General features: G+C 40.9%; 1 protein-coding gene across 2 annotated transcripts; it reads left to right on the top strand.

The window, feature by feature from the left end:
• The first annotated feature begins 6,255 nt into the window (after window positions 1-6,255).
• Window positions 6,256-14,898, top strand: diras1a (DIRAS family, GTP-binding RAS-like 1a). Of its 2 annotated transcripts, none has more exons than XM_073825944.1 (2): window positions 6,256-6,493; window positions 12,526-14,898. In XM_073825944.1, the coding sequence occupies exon 2, from the start codon at window positions 12,581-12,583 to the stop codon at window positions 13,166-13,168; it is 588 nt and encodes a 195-aa protein (XP_073682045.1). In that variant the 5' UTR covers window positions 6,256-6,493; window positions 12,526-12,580; the 3' UTR covers window positions 13,169-14,898. The 2 variants fall into 2 exon arrangements, with proteins under 2 accessions (XP_073682045.1, XP_073682044.1); XM_073825943.1 differs by having other exon boundaries at window positions 6,261-6,580.
• The last annotated feature ends 4,265 nt before the right edge of the window (window positions 14,899-19,163 follow it).

The raw sequence follows: 19,163 nt of genomic DNA, 5'->3' as shown, positions 1-19,163 counted from the left end.
TGTGCTCCTCACGGACTGCATCTGGATCAACCTGTGAAGCATACGTTAACCACTTTAAGGGAAGTGACTGTTACTCTTGCTGGCGATTGCCTATGAACTTGTGTTTACCTTATTGGACTGTGTTTGATGACTCGGATACCGAAGTCTATACTAACCTGTTTGAAGTGTGCACGTCTGTTAATAAATACCTTGAAATATACTTACCCTCTCCTTGTGTGTGTGGACGTGACAGGATTCCAGCCCGGAAAATTACTACAGCTCGCTCATGGAGGCGTCAACGTCATCAGCCACTGCTTCTCCCGATCCATTCGCCGAAATGGTGAATGCCCTCCGTCAAGCTCTGCAATCTGTTCCCCTTACGACCAGAGCTAACACCACGACGATCTCCAACACGCCCATCTCTCGCCCCCTGAATTATTCCGGCGATCCAGGCGGATGTGATGGTTTCCTCCTTCAAAGCTCTCTCTACATTGAAGCGAATGCTCACCATTTCCCTAACGAAATCTCCAAAATCTCCTTCATGGTTTCACTTCTCACTGGACCGGCACTTCAATGGGCCAATGCGCTCTGGGAATCAAGGAGTCCAGCGATAGCCTCACACAATGCTTTCACCTCGCACTTCAAGGAAGTGTTCGGAGCCGCTCTCACTCCCCTATCAGTGCACGATGAACTCATCACTCTGCGTCAAGGTACGGCCAGCATACACGAGTACACCTTGCGCTTCCGCTCTCTAGCAGCCCATAGTGGTTGGAATCAGATTGCTCTCCTGGCAGCTTATCGTCAAGGGCTCAAGCCACAAATTTGTAAACATATGGTCATCTATGATGATAATGTACCGCTAGAGACTTTTATAAAGAAAGCTACTGGTGTCTCGCAGCATCTCTCTGCCTGTCCCTCTACATTGTCTGTGGCTAGTTCTCTCCCATGCAGAGCTCCGTCACCCCAACGAGACAGTGAAGAACCCATGATCACCGATTCCTATCATCTGGATCCTGCAGAGCGGAAACGTCGCATTGACAACCGTCTGTGCCTATATTGCGGAGAAACCTCCCATCTCATCAACGTCTGCCCAGTTCGACCACCTCGTCCAATGGTGAGTACAGTAGCCATTTCTCCTGCCATATCTCACTTACCCCGTATTTCTGCAAACCTAACTGTGGACTCTCGTACTCTCCCCATACATGTCCTTGTGGATTCTGGAGCGGCTGGCAACTTTATCTCCTCACATTTCATTGCCAAGCATCAAATTCCCACCGTTAAAAATGAGATCAAATATCGCATCATTACCATTCAGAACTCACCATTGGGCGACGGTAAAATCTCCCGACAAACCAAAGAGGTAACACTAATTTCTCCATATGACCATCGTGAGAAATTAACCCTTCTCGTACTTCCCCGAGCAAATGTGGACGTCATCCTGGGCAGACCGTGGCTAGCAGAACATCAACCTCACATCGACTGGAGCACAGGAGAAATCCTAGGCTGGAGTACAGGATGCCAGAGCCACGGATACCGTCCTCCCTCGTCCGCTTCACAACAACCTCGTCCCGCTGTTTCCCTCAATGCAACCACCATAGAGAGTCCCAACACTCATTCCACAGTCACCATTCCCACCATCTATCAATCCTTTTCAGACGTCTTCAGCAAGGAACGAGCCACGCAACTACCACCTCACCGGCCCTGGGACTGTAGTATCGACCTACTGCCAGATGCTAAACTACCCCATGGAAAGGTCTATCCTCTTTCTCGTCCTGAGCAGGAGGCCATGAATGACTACATCCAAGAGGCACTCCAACAAGGGTTCATCAGACCTTCCACGTCCCCAGCAGCGTCCAGTTTCTTCTTTGTCCCGAAGAAGGATGGAGGACTCCGACCCTGCATAGACTATCGGGTGCTGAATGAAGCTACGGTAAAGTTTGCCTATCCACTTCCACTAGTTCCAGCAGCTCTAGAGGAGTTACGAGAGGCCCGCATCTTTACCAAGCTCGACCTCCGCAGTGCCTACAACCTGATCCGTATCCGAGAAGGGGACGAGTGGAAGACCGCCTTTATTACCCCGACTGGACACTATGAATATCAGGTGATGCCCTACGGCCTGGCCAACAGTCCATCCATATTTCAAAACTTCATGAATGAAATCTTCCGTGATTTCCTCCATCGTTTTACCATCATCTACATTGATGATATCCTGATCTATTCACGAAACCTAGAAGAACACCACGACCATGTCCGCCAGGTCCTTCAACGTCTCCGTGAATACCAACTCTACCTGAAGCAGGAGAAATGCGAATTCCATCAGCCCACCGTCTCCTTCCTCGGATACATGATCTCTGCGGAGGGAGTTCGTATGGAGCCTGGTAAGGTAGATGCAGTAACCACCTGGGCGGAACCCAAAACAGTAAAAGAACTCCAACGCTTCTTGGGCTTCGCCAACTTTTACCGCCGCTTCATTAAGAACTATAGTCTCCTCTCAGCACCTCTTACCTCCCTCCTGAAGGGAGGACGTAAGGTACTTCAATGGACCCCTGAAGCTCAACAAGCCTTCGACCACCTTAAGTTCATGTTTACATCAGCGCCTATACTCCAACATCCTGACCCGTCAAAGCCCTTCATAGTGGAAGTGGATGCGGCAGACGTAGGCGTCGGAGCTGTTCTGTCACAATGGTCTGGTGAACCCCAATCCCTCCATCCGTGTGCGTACTACTACAAAAAACTCACCCCAGCTGAACGGAACTACGGAATAGGTGATCGTGAGTTGCTGGCCATTAAGTTGGCCCTCGAAGAGTGGCGGCACTGGTTAGAGGGAGCCCAATTTCCTTTCACCGTGGTAACCGATCACAAAAACCTCCAGTACCTCCAACAAGCCAAGAGATTAAATGCACGCCAAGCACGCTGGTCACTATTCTTTGCACGCTTCAACTTCCAAATCACCTATCAACCCGGTCACAAGAACACCAAGGCAGACGCATTATCCCGTATGTATTCACCTGATCCTACTGTTGACACACCTGACCCTGTTCTACCTCCATCTGTCTTCCTAGCACCTATCCAATGGCAACTTGATGAGGACATCCGGACCGCCACCTTCGAGGAACCTGCACCTCCTGAACTTCCTCCAGGCCGTACCTATGTCCCTAACAATCATCGGCTTCCGTTACTGGATAGTACGCACACGTCTCCTGGCTCAGGACACCCTGGCAGTAGGCGAACCCTCTCGCTCCTCCAGCAGAAGTATTGGTGGCCCAACATGACCAGGGACGTGGATCGGTACGTCCGGGGGTGCTCGGTCTGCGCCATCAACACCACACCCCGTCGTTTACCTGAAGGAAAACTCCAACCATTGCCCATTCCCCGCCGACCCTGGACCCATCTAGGAGTGGATTTTGCCACGGATCTACCTCCCTCTCGAGGGTACACCACAATTCTTGTGGTTGTTGATCGTTTCTCTAAAGCCTGTAAACTAATCCCTCTCAAGGGTCTTCCCACAGCTCTAGAAACAGCTGAAGCATTGTTCCAGCATGTGTTCCGGAACTTCGGACTTCCTGAGGACATCGTATCCGACAGAGGGCCTCAGTTCATTTCCAGGGTCTGGCGGGCGTTCTTCCAACTGCTAGGCACCACAGTCAGCTTGTCATCTGGATACCACCCTCAAACAAACGGGCAGACCGAGCGGAAGATACAGGAGATCTCCCGTTACCTCCGGACGTACTGCTCCCAACATCAAGACACCTGGAGCCAGTATCTACCGTGGGCTGAGTATGCACAAAATTCCCTCCGTCAGACATCTACTGGTTTAACCCCGTTTCAATGTGTTCTAGGCTACCAACCTGCACTGTTCCCATGGACCGGAGAACCCTCCGAAGTGCCTGCGGTAGATCACTGGTTCCGGGTGAGCGAGAGGGTGTGGGACTCAGCCCATGTCCATCTTCAACGGGCAGTTCGGAGGCACACGGAGTACGCTAATCGCCACAGGTTACCTAATCCTGTTTACCTTCCTGGAGACCAGGTATGGCTCTCTACCCGGGACATCCGCCTCCGGCTGCCCAGTAAGAAGCTGAGTCCCCGCTACATAGGGCCATTCACCATCCACTCACAAATAAATCCCGTCACCTACCGGCTGAACTTACCTCCACGTTATCGGATCTCTCCCTCGTTTCACGTCTCCCTATTAAAACGTCACACTGACCCTCTGTTCCCTTCCTCAGCAGAACCGGAACCACTTCCTCCTCCAGACCAACCGGAAATCCTCGGTGACGACATCTACCAGGTCCAAGAGATCCTAGACTCCCGGCGGCGGAACGGCCGACTCCAGTACCTCGTGGACTGGGAGGGGTTTGGACCCGAGGAGAGATCGTGGGTACCCCGTGATGACATCTTGGACCCTGCTCTCCTCGAAGAGTTCCACCAACAGCACCCGGAACGCCCAGCTCCCCGAGGCCGAGGTCGTCCCCGTCGCCGCTCTTGGGTGCCAGGAGTCACCCGTGGAGGAGGGGGTGATGTCACACCCTCAGCACGTTCCCTCAGCCCCAATCACCGTGATCCATCACCAACCAACCAATCACCACTGCACCACGCCCGTGAACCATCACCAGAGTTCTAATCACCCACACCTGGAACCGCAATCACCACTCCCTTTATATACTCACCTCTGTCATTCACTCACCGGCTGGAATCGTAGTTACATGGACACCTCTCCTTGGATCTTCTCCTCCTACTCTCGATTCTCCTGTGCTCCTCACGGACTGCATCTGGATCAACCTGTGAAGCATACGTTAACCACTTTAAGGGAAGTGACTGTTACTCTTGCTGGCGATTGCCTATGAACTTGTGTTTACCTTATTGGACTGTGTTTGATGACTCGGATACCGAAGTCTATACTAACCTGTTTGAAGTGTGCACGTCTGTTAATAAATACCTTGAAATATACTTACCCTCTCCTTGTGTGTGTGGACGTGACAGAAGGTTCTTCAGATTATAAAAAGGTAAGAAAGAGATGGTTCTTTAAAGAACTTTTGACTGAATGGTTCTTTGTGAAACCAAAAATGGTTCTTCTATGACATCACTGTGAAGAACCTTTTAAAGCACCTTTATTTTTAAGAGTGTAGTTTGTGGAGGACAGTGCTATGCCATGGGTTACAATTTTAAGAAAAACAACAACAAAACATGCTGATGAAATCATAACTTGATTATTTTTCATTTAGTCCTTTAGATAAAAGTGTCAAATGCACAAATATCAAACTATTCGTCATAATTTTATATTCACACATCTTGGTCATCAAAGGATAAGCTGTACTGTAATTCTTGTTGTGTGAGAATTTCTGTTGAAAATACAATAACACGTTTTATAAATTAGACTAGTGATGCCATTTGTTAAGTCACAAGAAATCTGATAGAGGCCTATATCAAAAAATTGTGTGACTGTAAAAAATGATTGTGTGCAGTGTGTGAAAACGTATATTTAAACAGCCTGCCATGAATTAAATTGCAATGTTGTACTGATGACAGTGAATTCGAATTGAGTGTTAAGGGGCAGTGCACTGAACATTTGATTTGTGATGTCAGTGAGCTTTTGAATGTTTTATGCAAAAGCGTCAAATAGCTGTGAAATGATTGCTTTGTCGATTCATCACAAAACCATTGGAGGGAGACAAATACTAGTTCACCAGTGAACAAAAGGTTATCTGACGACAAGATGAGCACACCTTATAGTTAAGGTGTGTCAACGTGTTGTTGTAAGATGAAAATTGCTAAATGTTGTAATGTTTACGTATTGATTGAATTCTTATATTTCCTTTTTCTTTTTGCTAATATATTTATTTCTTTAAATTAAAACTACTGTCTTAATCGGAAGTAAATCATACAACCTGATTACATCAACAGGTGCACGCATGACAAAATGTGTTATGTATTCTATTATTCAACTGTTACAACCCAATATATTCTTAACCATAGAGAGAGGCGTTTGTAGACTATTTTTACAAGTGCTCCCCTTAAAGAACAGGCCTCTTGTAGACCTACAGCCATACCTAAAAATGTATTCCCTTTAGTTCTCATATTCTACAAAGTCTGAGAGCTGAAAACTTTTTTTTCCATAGCTATTTTAAAATACAGTACTATTTGCATAATTCCAGTGCCTCCATCCATCTCCATCAGTGTGCCCATAGAGGAAGTGTCGCGCACAAAATGGTGTTTTATTAATGTAACATGCCCCTTTAGTGACGGAACAACGTTGTATGATCAACATGGCGTAGATGAGAGCAGTTTAACGGTATAGAGCAGGTGGGGTTTTTGTTCTCGTCGTGTAACGGGACACAGGACGCGGGGGTGAGCCGCATATCGCGTGCTTGCGTGCGTCAGAGAGGACGTGGTAGGACAGCTGGAGCGCGCGCGCCCGCCCGCCAGAAGAGCAATAACAGCATTTTCAGCGACATCGCTCGATTTACGCCATGCAAATAACACGAGAAAATGAAACGGGACTGGTCCGGCAGAGAATGTAAGACATTTGTCGTGTATCTAATCTCCTAATGCTTCCTATAATTTATGACTAACAAGATTTGGGACGTTGCTACACAGTCGCCAGGTAAGAATGAATCGCTTTTCACCAGCTGTACATACATAATTGTTTCAGTATGTGAAGCGTTTAGACAAATGCGGCTTTCATGTATCGATACGCTCATGTCTTTGACGCGCGTCCTTGTAGAATTTCGTGTGACGGACCGCAATAGCATCTTTCGGCGCACAGCGACGTAATGACTTTGAGGATCCTTTGCGTTTTGATATTCATGTGAACGATGCTCTTTTGACGACAAACTAGCGATTATCGACTAAACGCGTGAAAAATCGTTCCGTTCCTTTTAAAAATGACGTTCGGTTCAGTGCGAATTCATGTGCATTACGCGCGGATGATGCATTTGTCTCTGCATGAATGTGAACGCGACATGTGATCAAGTTAAACGAAATTGTACATAGCGTGTTCTGTTATCCACGGCCTCCTATTGCTTCGAAGTGCTTGTTCATTCAGGTTGCATGGCCTATATGTGCTTTATTACCCAACTGGCTGAGAGAAAATAACAGGATGCCTGTTTTGATTGTTGCCTAATTACAGCTTTACGCGCAATATTAACGCCAGTTGTAACAGCAAACCCCGTTGATTAAGAGACGCGGTCCATCTCGGATCTGCATTCCATCAGAGCTCTGAGGGGCTCAGGATTGAGCTTATAGAGTAAGAATTGATGGGCTGTGGTATTTTTAGACATCACATGCAATAGACGTTTGCATGTCTCCTGTAAAAGCCTTTCAGGCCACCTTAGATACACATTTCCTCAAGCTGTAGATTTAAAATATGTCTTTGTAAAAAACAAAAATCCTACATATTGTCATATGAATATAAAAGAAATTCTGAACCCATCTGAGATGACATATTTTTCTTTAGTAATCATTCATCACTATAAATAGTTTCTTTCACCTCAGTGTATGAATAGGCTGCAGTGACGTAAATTAAACCCACTGTTTGCCAGTTGGTTACTAGGGTAACTGACAGACAGATGACATGCAACATTAGAAATATGTTTTTTTGGCTCAGTCTGTCTTGGCTTTCATTAGTATCTCTGATGACATTCTCTCACTCTTGTTTATGCTCGTTCTCTCCATCACCCTATACATGCCCTCGAGGTCTGTTTCCACAGTAACCGGAGAATTCCCAGAGTTCTAAAAACGATGCACAGCTGGGATGTTCCTCAGTAGCTCAGGGAGAATCTCTAGTGTACAGCTTAGGTGTTCAAAGGCATGATGTATCTACTGACATCATGCAAACTGGTACAAACCAGCAGAAAACAAATGCGATACCATCTACAGCGGAGCCTCATGGCCAACCAAACAGACACAGGCTTTGGAATATTAACTGTAGTAAAATCACCGTAAATTCATAGTTTTGAGTAGCTTAATGCTTTACCAAACAGAGCCAGCAGCAAACACCACTGTTCAATACACTTTAAAAGGTTCTTCACAGTGATGCCATAGAAGAACCATTTTTGGTTCCACAAAGAACCATTCCTTCAAAGGTTCTTTAAAGAATCTCTTTCTTACCGTTTTATAATCTGAAGAACCTTCTTTTGCCATAAAGAACCTTTTGTGAAACAGAAAGGTTCTTCAGATGTTAAAGGTTCTTTATGGAACCATTTAGACAAAAAAGGTTCTTTTATGGCATCGTGAAGCACCTTTATTTTTAAGAGTGCAGATAGTTATATTTACTGATATTAATAAGAGTAAAATGGCCAGGTCACGCACGGACTATAACTGTAATGATAATTATAACTCTAAAGTTTTCAAAATAGTTCTAATTCTAGTTGTCCACACCACAACAATAATAAAAATGAGACAAGAAAACAATAAAGTTAGAATCATTTTCTCAGACAAATGATAAAAATATTCTCAGCCAATCATAATCTTTAAGGAGCTCAAGCATTTAAAGCAGAAGATGATGATACTGCAGCGAGTGCTTAGAATAAGCAGAACATTATCATGTGTTGGTGTGGACTTGATACTAAGGCACTTGTATGGAAGCCTATTTCTGAAAAAAGTCATGCAAAAAACTGAAATGATAACATACTAAGTTGTTATGATATGGTATTTTGCATTTGTGAGATGACAAATCTAAATTAGGACACTGAGCATCATAACCATTGAGTAAAGTCATAACAAAATGTTGACAATATGACAGTAAAAAATATTACTGTAATTTGACTTGTATTTTATGATTTAGTATCTTATTATTTTGACTTTTTACATTACAATTATATATTAAATGTTATAATTAAATATTATAATTGTGACTTTTCAAGTGTTAATATGGTTTAGCAAAGTATGATTTTTTTTTCTCATGCCTTCAATACACTTGATCCACAAATGTTTATATAACAATTCTGAAATGTCCACAAAACTTCAAAACAACAACAAAAATTAAATGTAAAAAACTGGTTTTGATATATTTATGGTAGGAAATTTACACAATATCTTCACAGTACACAATTTTTACTTAATATCCTAATGATTTTTGGCATAACAGAAAAATCTGTAATTTAATGTATTTTTGGCTATTTCTACATATATACCTGTGCTACTTAAGACTGGTTTTGTGGTCCAGGATCACATATTTCATATGATTTCATTTATTAATTATTACTATTTTTCTATATATCAGTGTTTTTAATAACTATCAGATGGTTTATTGGTTTTATGCTTATTTTCCCTCTTTGGGATTTTTTTTCTTATGTGGCAGAAATTGGCTTCCAAACACTTGATCCATAAATGTTTATATGACAATGCTGAAATGTCCACAAAACTGTGAATATTCACTTTACTAGTGGCTGTCCTGAGCTGTGATTCACACTATTAACACCACTTCAAAACAACAACAAAAAATGAACTGTAAAAAACATCTACCGTAAATAACTTTGAAGAATAAATGGCTACATTAAATAATTTTTTAATTAAGAAGATGGTGTAGTTGCTACATTTTACCAGCAGGGTAGGCCCACACAAAATAATCAAACTCTGACCATATGGCTCATTCAATCAGTATCTATCACTATAATAACTGCCTGTTTTAGAAAATGTTACATTTGTAGCTCTATACTACATACACCTGAAATCTAGTAGCTGTTATTAAATCTATTGTGTCTGTGGAAAGGACAGAAAGTACAAAAATGGTATCCAGCCTCATCCAGAATTTTGGATCTCTTACAGTCTTGTGCATTAACTCCACTGGACAGGAAACAATAAGGCTCTTTTTAAATAGATAAAACATCCTTAATATTCAAAACTTGTTGTCTGCTGAGATTGCGTCCTATGCTGCCGGCAAACCAAAGAGGAAGTCTTTACTAAGAGGCTCATCTGGTCTCTGTTCATCTGAGTGATAATCATTACTGCTAATTCAGATGTACCGCTGAATTTTCCTCTGGGGCTGAGTAGATGTGAGCATTTTCGAGCTCTTAAATGCAGACAAAGTTCCTTGTTAATCAGATGGCATTGGTCTGGTCTGTGTATATTGATCTGTCATGTGAAAATTAGGCATTTGCGTAAATCTCTAGTGAGATAGTCAGGAAGTGGCTCCTGTCTCCAAATACTGTGAGAATCCAGTAAGGTGCCAGAAATATCTGGTGTGATCTTGCTTTCCACAGGAGACTGAGTCCAACGGCTGCTTCACAGCAAGATAAATGAGTCATTAATAGATGACCTTGATGCTGATGGCAGCAGAGACCGTCCTACTCAATTTACAAAGGCACACAGGCATACACTCTCATGTATACACTCACACACACACAAACATACATTCACATGAGACAAATGCTGACCATTCTCTTTCCATCCTTTCTATGTAAAGAATAATATCAGGCAACCATGTTACCAATGGTTTCATGTGCAGATCTCATGAAAACTGTCAAGAATATCACATTTCACTTCTAAATAGTAATAATAAAAAGAAATCAGCAGTTATGTTTTACTTTAAAACAATGATACCTATTTTTAAGATCAATATTTTTTTATTGCAATATTATGTCCTTCCAAACATCCCTTTATCTCTCGTTGGTCAGAAAATCTGTAAGTCCCGCCTCAAATGCATATTATTGGTTGAGCTGAGGCAGGGGTGTGTTTAGAGTTTTGGGGGCTCCCTCAGTAAAAATCGTGTTCATGGGGGGCCCTCCTGGACCGCGGGGCCCAATGCAATTGCATGGTGCCTAAACACGCTGCTGAGTTGATGTTGCTATATTGAGCTAGTCTGGGTGCTCAGACAAACAGATCAATGTTTTGATAGTGCCACAGTGTTTACACTTTTGGTGGAATCAGCCTACGCTTACTCAGAGCAATCTCTGCATATTAAACTGGGGTACAAAAAAAAAAAGAGTTTTAAAAACAGATTTCCCCAAATTTCTTATTGGCCTGATGCAAAACATACATCATGGTAGTATTTCTTGTACTGACATTAATTTTTGCAGATTTCCTGTAATTTTTGGGATAAAATGTGACTTGTTTTCATGTTCTTTACCCACGAGGTACACCTATATATTATTTGTGACCCTGGACCACAAAACCAGTCTTAAGTCGCTGGGGTATATTTGTAGCAATAGCCAAAAATACATTGCATGGGTCAAAATTTTAGATTTTTCTTTTATGCCAAAAATCATTAAGAAATTAAGTAACATTCATGTTCCATGAAGATTTTTTGTAAAATTCCAACTGTAAACATATCAAAATGTAATTTTTGATTTGTAATATGCATTGTTAAGAACCTAATTTGGACAACTTTAAAGGTGATTTTCTCAGTCTTTTTGATTTTTTTGCATCCTCAGATTTCTGATTTTCAAATAGATGTATCTCGGCCAAATATTGTCCTATCCTAACAAACCATACATCAATAGAAAGCTTATTTATTGAGCTTTCATATGTATAAATCTCAGTTTTGTCAAATTTAACCTTATGACTGGTTTTGTGGTCCAGGGTCACATTTAATTAATTGATTAAGTAATTATTATTATTAATATATTTTTTTAGATAGTTCTAGTATAATCACAGTACTATCTACGGTATAAACAGCCACAAAAATCTAAATGGAAGCACAGTACATTGCGTGAATGCTCACGAAACGTTATTTAACTGTAAAAATTTAATAACGTATGCCAAATATATTTATCTTCAAATTTAAATATATCTTAATCATGTGCACAGTATAATGTACTTAAGAGGGCACACATATAATAAAATTGTTCCCCATTTACATCATTAAAATATGTGACCCTTGACCGCAAAACAAGTCATAAGGGTCAGTTTTTTTTTAATTGATGTTTATACATCATCTAAAACACGAATAAATAAGCTTTCCATTGATGTATGGTTTGTTAGGATAGGACAATATTTACAACTATTCACAGCTACAACTATCAAGATACAACTATTGTATGAAAATCTGGAATCTGAGAGTGCAAGAAAATCTAAATTTTGAGAAAATTGCCTTTAAAGTTGTCCAAATAAAGTTAGTAATGCTTATTACTATCAAAAAAATAAGTTTGATATATTTATGGTAGGAAATTTACATAATATCTTCATAGAACATGATATTTGCTTAATATCCTAATGATTTTTACATAAAAGAAAAATCAATAATTTTGACCCATGCAATGTATTTGTGGCTATTTCTACACATCTACATATTCTACTTAAGACTGGTTTGTGGTCCAGGGTTACATATTTTATATGGTTTCATTTATTAATTATTAAAATTAATTATTAAAACTATCAGCTATTGGTTTTCTGCTAATTTTCCCTCTTTGGTAACATTGGTATCATCAAAATTTCTACGTTTTCAAATAAAAATAAGTTTTTTAAATAGAATAGATTAAAGGTATTTTGATGTCTGGAAATGAGAATGTTTCCGAAATCTCTCTTCATTTGTGAACCTCAAAAGAAAGATATATATGATATACTGTTTTATGTGCATGTGTACCAAATGAAACCTTTTTCCTTTTTCAGATCTCAGGGAATAATTGAGTCTTAACCGCCACATACCCCGACAAACCCAAGCAGCATGCCAGAGCAGAGCAACGATTACCGGGTGGTGGTGTTTGGAGCAGGAGGAGTGGGCAAGAGCTCCCTGGTTCTGCGCTTCGTGAAAGGCACCTTCAGGGACACCTACATCCCGACGGTGGAGGACACGTACCGACAGGTCATCAGCTGCGACAAGAGCGTATGCACTCTGGAGATCACCGACACCACTGGCAGCCACCAGTTCCCTGCTATGCAGCGTCTGTCCATCTCCAAAGGCCACGCCTTCATCCTGGTCTACTCCATCACCAGCAGGCAGTCGCTGGAGGAGCTGAAGCCTATCTACCAGCAAGTGCTGGCCATCAAAGGTAACGTGGAGAACATCCCCATCATGCTTGTTGGCAACAAGAGCGACGAGACCCAGCGCGAGGTGGAGACCAAGGAGGGCGAAGCTCAGGCGAACACCTGGAAATGCGCATTCATGGAAACATCAGCCAAGACCAACACCAACGTGAAGGAGCTTTTTCAGGAGCTCCTGAACCTGGATAAGAAGCGTGACATGAGTCTGAACATGCGCTCCAGCAAGCAGAGACGTGCAGACAAGCTGAAGGCGAAGTGCAGTGTGATGTAGGAGGCTGATCGCATCGCTCGACGTCCAACTGACTCCTCGAAAATGTACATAAGTCCCTCAGCATAAAGGAACAGTACGCACAAAAAACGAAACTTCTGTCATTGTTTACTTATTGTCCTGCCATTTTAACCTACGTGAGTTGTTTCCACAATTGAAATACAATTGTACTTTCCATTGCACTGGTCGCACTTGTCCACGCAACCAAAAAATCTTGAAAAAAGTTGTCCATATGACTTTTGAGGTGCATTCCAAGTCTTATGAGGGAAATCTGTCGAATTGATTCATAAGACTTGGAAAAGGGCACTATTCATATGGACTACCTTTATGATACTTTTCCGTTGTGTGTGTTCAATGAAAGAAAGCGACACGAGGGTGAGTAAATGATGACAGAACTTTCATTGTTGGGTGAACTCTCCCTTTAACTCTCCATCCCTCTCAGTCTCAATCAGGTAATCTTTAGTGCGCATCCAAACCGTCAACCATCTCCCTTTCCCTGTATGTTCTGGCTCCTGTAGTGACTCTGTGTACTATAAGACTATAAGAGCTGACACATGAAGCAGGGAGGACGTCCCACGATTCTCACCCTTGCTCTCTCTACTGCTTTCAGTTGACTTTTTATTGAATTGAAGACAGACCAAATCATCAATGTGGCCATTTTTATGTCAGGCTGTGTCTTTAATGGTACGGTGTCGAAATGCAGACATAAACTGGCTCTGCGTTGTACGGGATTCTCATCCAAAGGAGGAAAAGGCCTGGGCACAGCTGAAGAGGCGACACTATCCGCTCTTCCAAATGACATATACTATAGCAGCACAAAAGAAGCCTACTACAAATTCGGGACGAAGGACATTCTTAGTTAACCGGCTTGCCAGTGATGTAACCTGGTATAACAGAGTAAAGTGCATAATGCATGTCTGATGATATTAACTACCTTCATATTTAATGTGATTGAGATCTTTTCATCGAGAACAGAGCTATACCTTATTGAAGCACAGTGAATAAGTCCTAAATGTGATCATTTCTAAAAGCTATTTTTTTGTGACGGGGTGGGGTTCGGGGTGACGATCGGTGTTTTGTTTTACTCTGTTTTGTTTTTCAAGTGTTGATGGCACTCGGAAACCTTAATATATGCATTTCATCATCTAACTGAAAACATATATCCTGTATGTGAAATCTATGTGTATTATGAGCACTAATGAAAGCCCCTGTACAGCCCCTGTTTTTCTGTCAGTGTCTATATTTCCTCTGATAATTTAATGCCATTTGCTTTAGCAATACATGATATAAAAGCACTTTTAGAATCTTGAGCACATTCAAAACACAGAGCGTTAACCTTTACAAAAATGTTCTTGTCAAACACTCTGCGTTTACAACTTTACTGCAGATAAAGTGTTTATTCAATAAATATTATGTGAGGGACCAGAAAAATAAAGAAGCACAAACAAAAGGGAAATAATTATTGCTTGGTTTCTTTTGTGGTTCTTAACATCTATAGTTTTCACGTGACGTCACACCCTTATAGGAACGCCCACCTGGAGGGCAAAATGAGGCTTTGCTTCACTGACCACTAGTTATTTTTATGTGGTTTGCATTAAGTAGTAGAAATTCAGTATACACCTTATTCATGATGCATACTTTGTACAGGCAAGCAGATGAACCCAGAATGTACATGCAACATACAGTCTTGGCCAAAAGTTTTGAGAATTACATAAATATTGGAAATTAGAAAAGTTGCTGCCTAAGTTTTTATAATAGCAGTTTGCATACACTCCAAAATGTTATGAAGAGTGATAAGATGAATTGCATAGTCCTTCTTTGCCATGAAAATGAACTTAATCCCGAAAAAAAAACTTTCCACTGCATTGTTAAGGCTTCAGGGCATCCAAGAAAGTCTAGCAAGCGCCAGGATCGTCTCCTAAAGAGGATTGAGCTGCGGGATCGGAGTGCCACCAGTGCAGAGCTTGCTCAGGAATGGCAGCAGGCAGGTGTGAGCGCATCTGCACGCACAGTGAGGCCAAGACTTTTGGAAGATGGCCTGGTGTCAAGAAGGGCAGCAAAGAAGCCACTTCTCTCCAAAAAAACCCATCAGGGACAGATTGATCTTCTGCAAAAAGTATGGCGAATGGACTGCTGAGGACTGGGGCAAAGTTATATTCTCCGATGAAGCCTCTTTACGATTGTTTGGGGCATCTGAAAAACGGCTTGTCCGGAGAAGAAAAGGTGAGCGCTACCATCAGTCCTGTGTCATGCCAACAGTAAAGCATCCTGAGACCATTCATGTGTGGGGTTGCTTCTCATCCAAGGGAGTGGGCTCACTCACAATTTTGCCCAAAAACACAGCCATGAATAAAGAATGGTACCAAAACACCCTCCAACAGCAACTTCTTCCAACAATCCAACAACAGTTTGGTGAAGCAGATGTAAAACTGACAGGCTTGCGTTGTAGTTCCATGGATGCTTTAGATACTTTTGGACAAGTCATGCATAAACATTTTTGAATTTCACTGCATTTAGATTCAAAATATTAAACCAAGTGGCATCCTGAAACAAATTACGTTTTAGCTTTTTTTTTCTTTTTTTTTTTACAAGTGATGACATTTTTATTTGCCATTTGTGAATATTTTATACCAACAGGCCTCAGTGTGACTTTCACATGGGTTTTTTTTAATACATAGAACATTATTAATTGGTTTATCATTTACAATTTAACAAACTTCTTTCTGTGACATGTTTTCCTTGAAAAGTTTGCTTATGCTTTCTTTCAAAAATGCCATTTGCTTTGGTAATTCTATAATTTAAAACTAAAGACATTACTACATTTTTAAGCATAACTTAAATGTCAGATACTTTCTGGGGCCACTGTAGATTAGACTGCAGGTACTTTCATATTAGATGTAAACTCTCTGCCCTTATTATACTGGAGTATTCGAGATGGAAGATAATGATAGATACTGAGGGGAATGAGTTTACCTGAAAATGCAAAAAAGAGCATCTGCTGGAACATCTGCTTAGTCAGTCATGGTGTATCTCTGAAGATTTGAAAGTGAAAGCATTAATTAGCAGATAAAATAAAAGCATAGGTTTGTGTGTGAGGATGTTATTAGGTTGTGTCCATGTGATATGCAGTGTTCTTTTCAACTAGGTAATTTTCAACTATCCACTTGAAGAAGTGCCACAAAATGTCACTGAATTGAAGCCGTTCGATTTCAACTTATACGACCAAGATTTTCAGGATGATGTACCGTACACACTGACATATTTATTTTTTAAGAAATAGTTCAGCACAAAAGGTTGCAAAAGCACAATTAATACATCATAAAAGTGGCCCATAAGACCTGCGCTCCATGCTGAAAAAACAAAACAAAACAGCTAAAACCAGCCTAGGCTGGTTGGCTGGTCTTAGCTGGTTTAGGCTGGAAGTAGCTGGTTTAAGCTGGTGGTTTCCCAGCCTGGGAAAGTGGCCAAAACCCCTCTAAAACCAGCCTGCTGACCAGCTATGGCCAACCAGTCTAGGCTGGTTTTAGCTGTTTTTTCACCAGGGCTTAAGTTCTGAAGTTTTTCTGAAGTTGCATAACAACAAGAACAGCAATTTGAGATGATCGATCAATCGGTCAGCAGGCTGGTTTTAGAGCGGTTTTGGCCACTTTGACCAGTATAAACCAGCTAAGACCAGCCAACCAGCCTAGGCTGGTTTTAGCTGTTTTTTCACCAGGGCTTAAGTTCTGAAGTTTTTCTGAAGTTGCATAACAACAAGAACAGCAATTTGAGATGATCGATCAATCGGTCAGCAGGCTGGTTTTAGAGCGGTTTTGGCCACTTTGACCAGCTTAAACCAGCTAAGACCAGCCAACCAGCCTAGGCTGGTTTTAGCTGTTTTTTTCAACAGGATTAAAACATTTGTTAATTTTTAGATGAACCGCTACTTTAAGTGTTTTAAAGCGCAAAACGTTTCCAGGCGTTTTGCTCAGAGAAATGAGATTCAGATGGCTTGAGTGAGTGCTTCAACTTTATGAATAAGGACTGTTAAATTGGCAGAAAACAAAAATAAAAACGTGTTTAAAGTTCAAAATGCGCATAACTACCAAGATTACCTGCAATACGTAGCCTAGGTCATGGCTAAAAGAAGCCTTTGCTCATTTTTCATTCACTTTGGACACAGACGTTAGAGGGTTGTGGCTAGATGGGATACAGCTCCGACCGGAAACTAACAATGAAATTGATTTTTCTACCTATTAGATTGTGTTTTTTAACGTCTACACCTACCCCAACCTTAAACTTAGCCCTTACTATAATAAAAAAAACAGTATTATTGTTGTATAGTGTGCTAAAGTAACGTTAGATTGATGTGGGCATGCCCAGTAGCCAGATAAGTCTCCCTTCTAGTCTAAACCACGTTGAAGGCATATTTTGTTGGAGAGAAGTTCTGTGGCACTGCCCTCTACTGGTAAATAGAGGTATGGCGCATTATTGAACGTTTGATAATAACAAGGGCAACATGATGGCTCAGTGGGTAGCACTGTTGGCTCACAGCAAGACGGTCCCGGTTGGAGTCCTGGAGCCAAGAGGCCTTACTGCGTGGAGTTTGCATGTTTTCCTCATGTAGGGAAGACAGTTGAGACACTTTCTGCTTTTTTCATCACTACACGAAAAGTAGATGCAGAAATGAAGTGATTTTTCACATGATATTTCTTTTGTTTGTGTACTAAAATATCATAAATTGATAGCCATAAGTAGTTTGTATTTTCCACAATTAGCTCAGAAACATAAGGTGCATTTTTGTCTCAATTGAACCCATATAGTGTACAGTTGAAACAGTACCACGGTAGTTGAGACACCCATTCTTAATGTTCTAAAAGCTGACTCTTAATGTTCTTAAAGCTGACTATCCATTGCAAATGTTAAAAATTACAGTTGTGTAACATTTTTTAAATTCTGATTCATTTCCTTATTTAATTTATGATGTTGGCCACCCCTGGTCTAGGCCTACAATTCAGTCTACATCCCATTCAGAAGCTTGAAAAACCATCATTCATTGGAGAAATTCATTCACAACTGATTTATCTAATAACAAAGTCTTCATAAATGAGACTTTCAAATCATTTTGTACAAAATATATTTTTAAAAATACTCTGAAGCAACTGGGTCAGACCCTCTACTAAATTACAATGTTTTGTTTAGTTATTTTTGCTGTTTTAGAATTGTAGAAGGACAAAAACATTATTCTCAATTTATCTAAAAATATGGAACTCTTATTACCTCATGCCCAAACAGAATCCATGCCTGATAGTGTCCCTTAATGTCCTTTAAATAACTGAAATATTTAATAATTTAGTCTTAATACCTATTCTGTATGTAGTAGGCTATACTATTTACAAATATAATCATAGCCACTAATGTAAACACAGAAAAAAGAAAAAAACAAAATTGGTAAGTAGTCTAGGTAGCTAGACATAAAAAAAAAAGTTTAAATTGAGAAATTTGAACTTAAATAGTAGAAATGATAGGTTATCCACTTTTCATTTTTCCTTTGGACAGGTTTTTAAAGGCACGTTTTGTTGAATGAAAACAATCTGAGCATGCCATCTGCTGGTGAAAAGTAGTATGTAGCAGAATTTAAAATATTGGAAGAAAATGGTCCCCAAGTAATGGTGCCTCTAGATCTACAGAAATAAAGGTGCTACTTTATATACAGATATCATGTTAAAATCATGACATAAACACAGCTTAATTAAAGTGGTTAATTAAGCTTTTTGTGAAGTTGATTTCGATCTCAGAGTTAGAGAAATGTTACCTAGAGATAGAAAGAGACATGAGGTGAAAATATGAAAAAAGGAAGTGGTATTGTAGCAAGCTAAGTGCTTTTTTATACTTGAGAACAGTCTTAGCCTGTTTCTTGAATCTTCTAATGAGTTCAGTGCAGTTCCAGTGACAGCCTCAGTTTCAGTGCTAAGAATTTGATGACAAAACACAAAAACACTGTGAATTGGTTTGTTAC

The sequence above is a fragment of the Garra rufa genome, chromosome 20, assembly GCF_049309525.1.
Source record: "Garra rufa chromosome 20, GarRuf1.0, whole genome shotgun sequence".
Taxonomy (NCBI): domain Eukaryota; kingdom Metazoa; phylum Chordata; class Actinopteri; order Cypriniformes; family Cyprinidae; genus Garra; species Garra rufa.
This window is presented reverse-complemented; position numbering and strand designations above follow the sequence as displayed.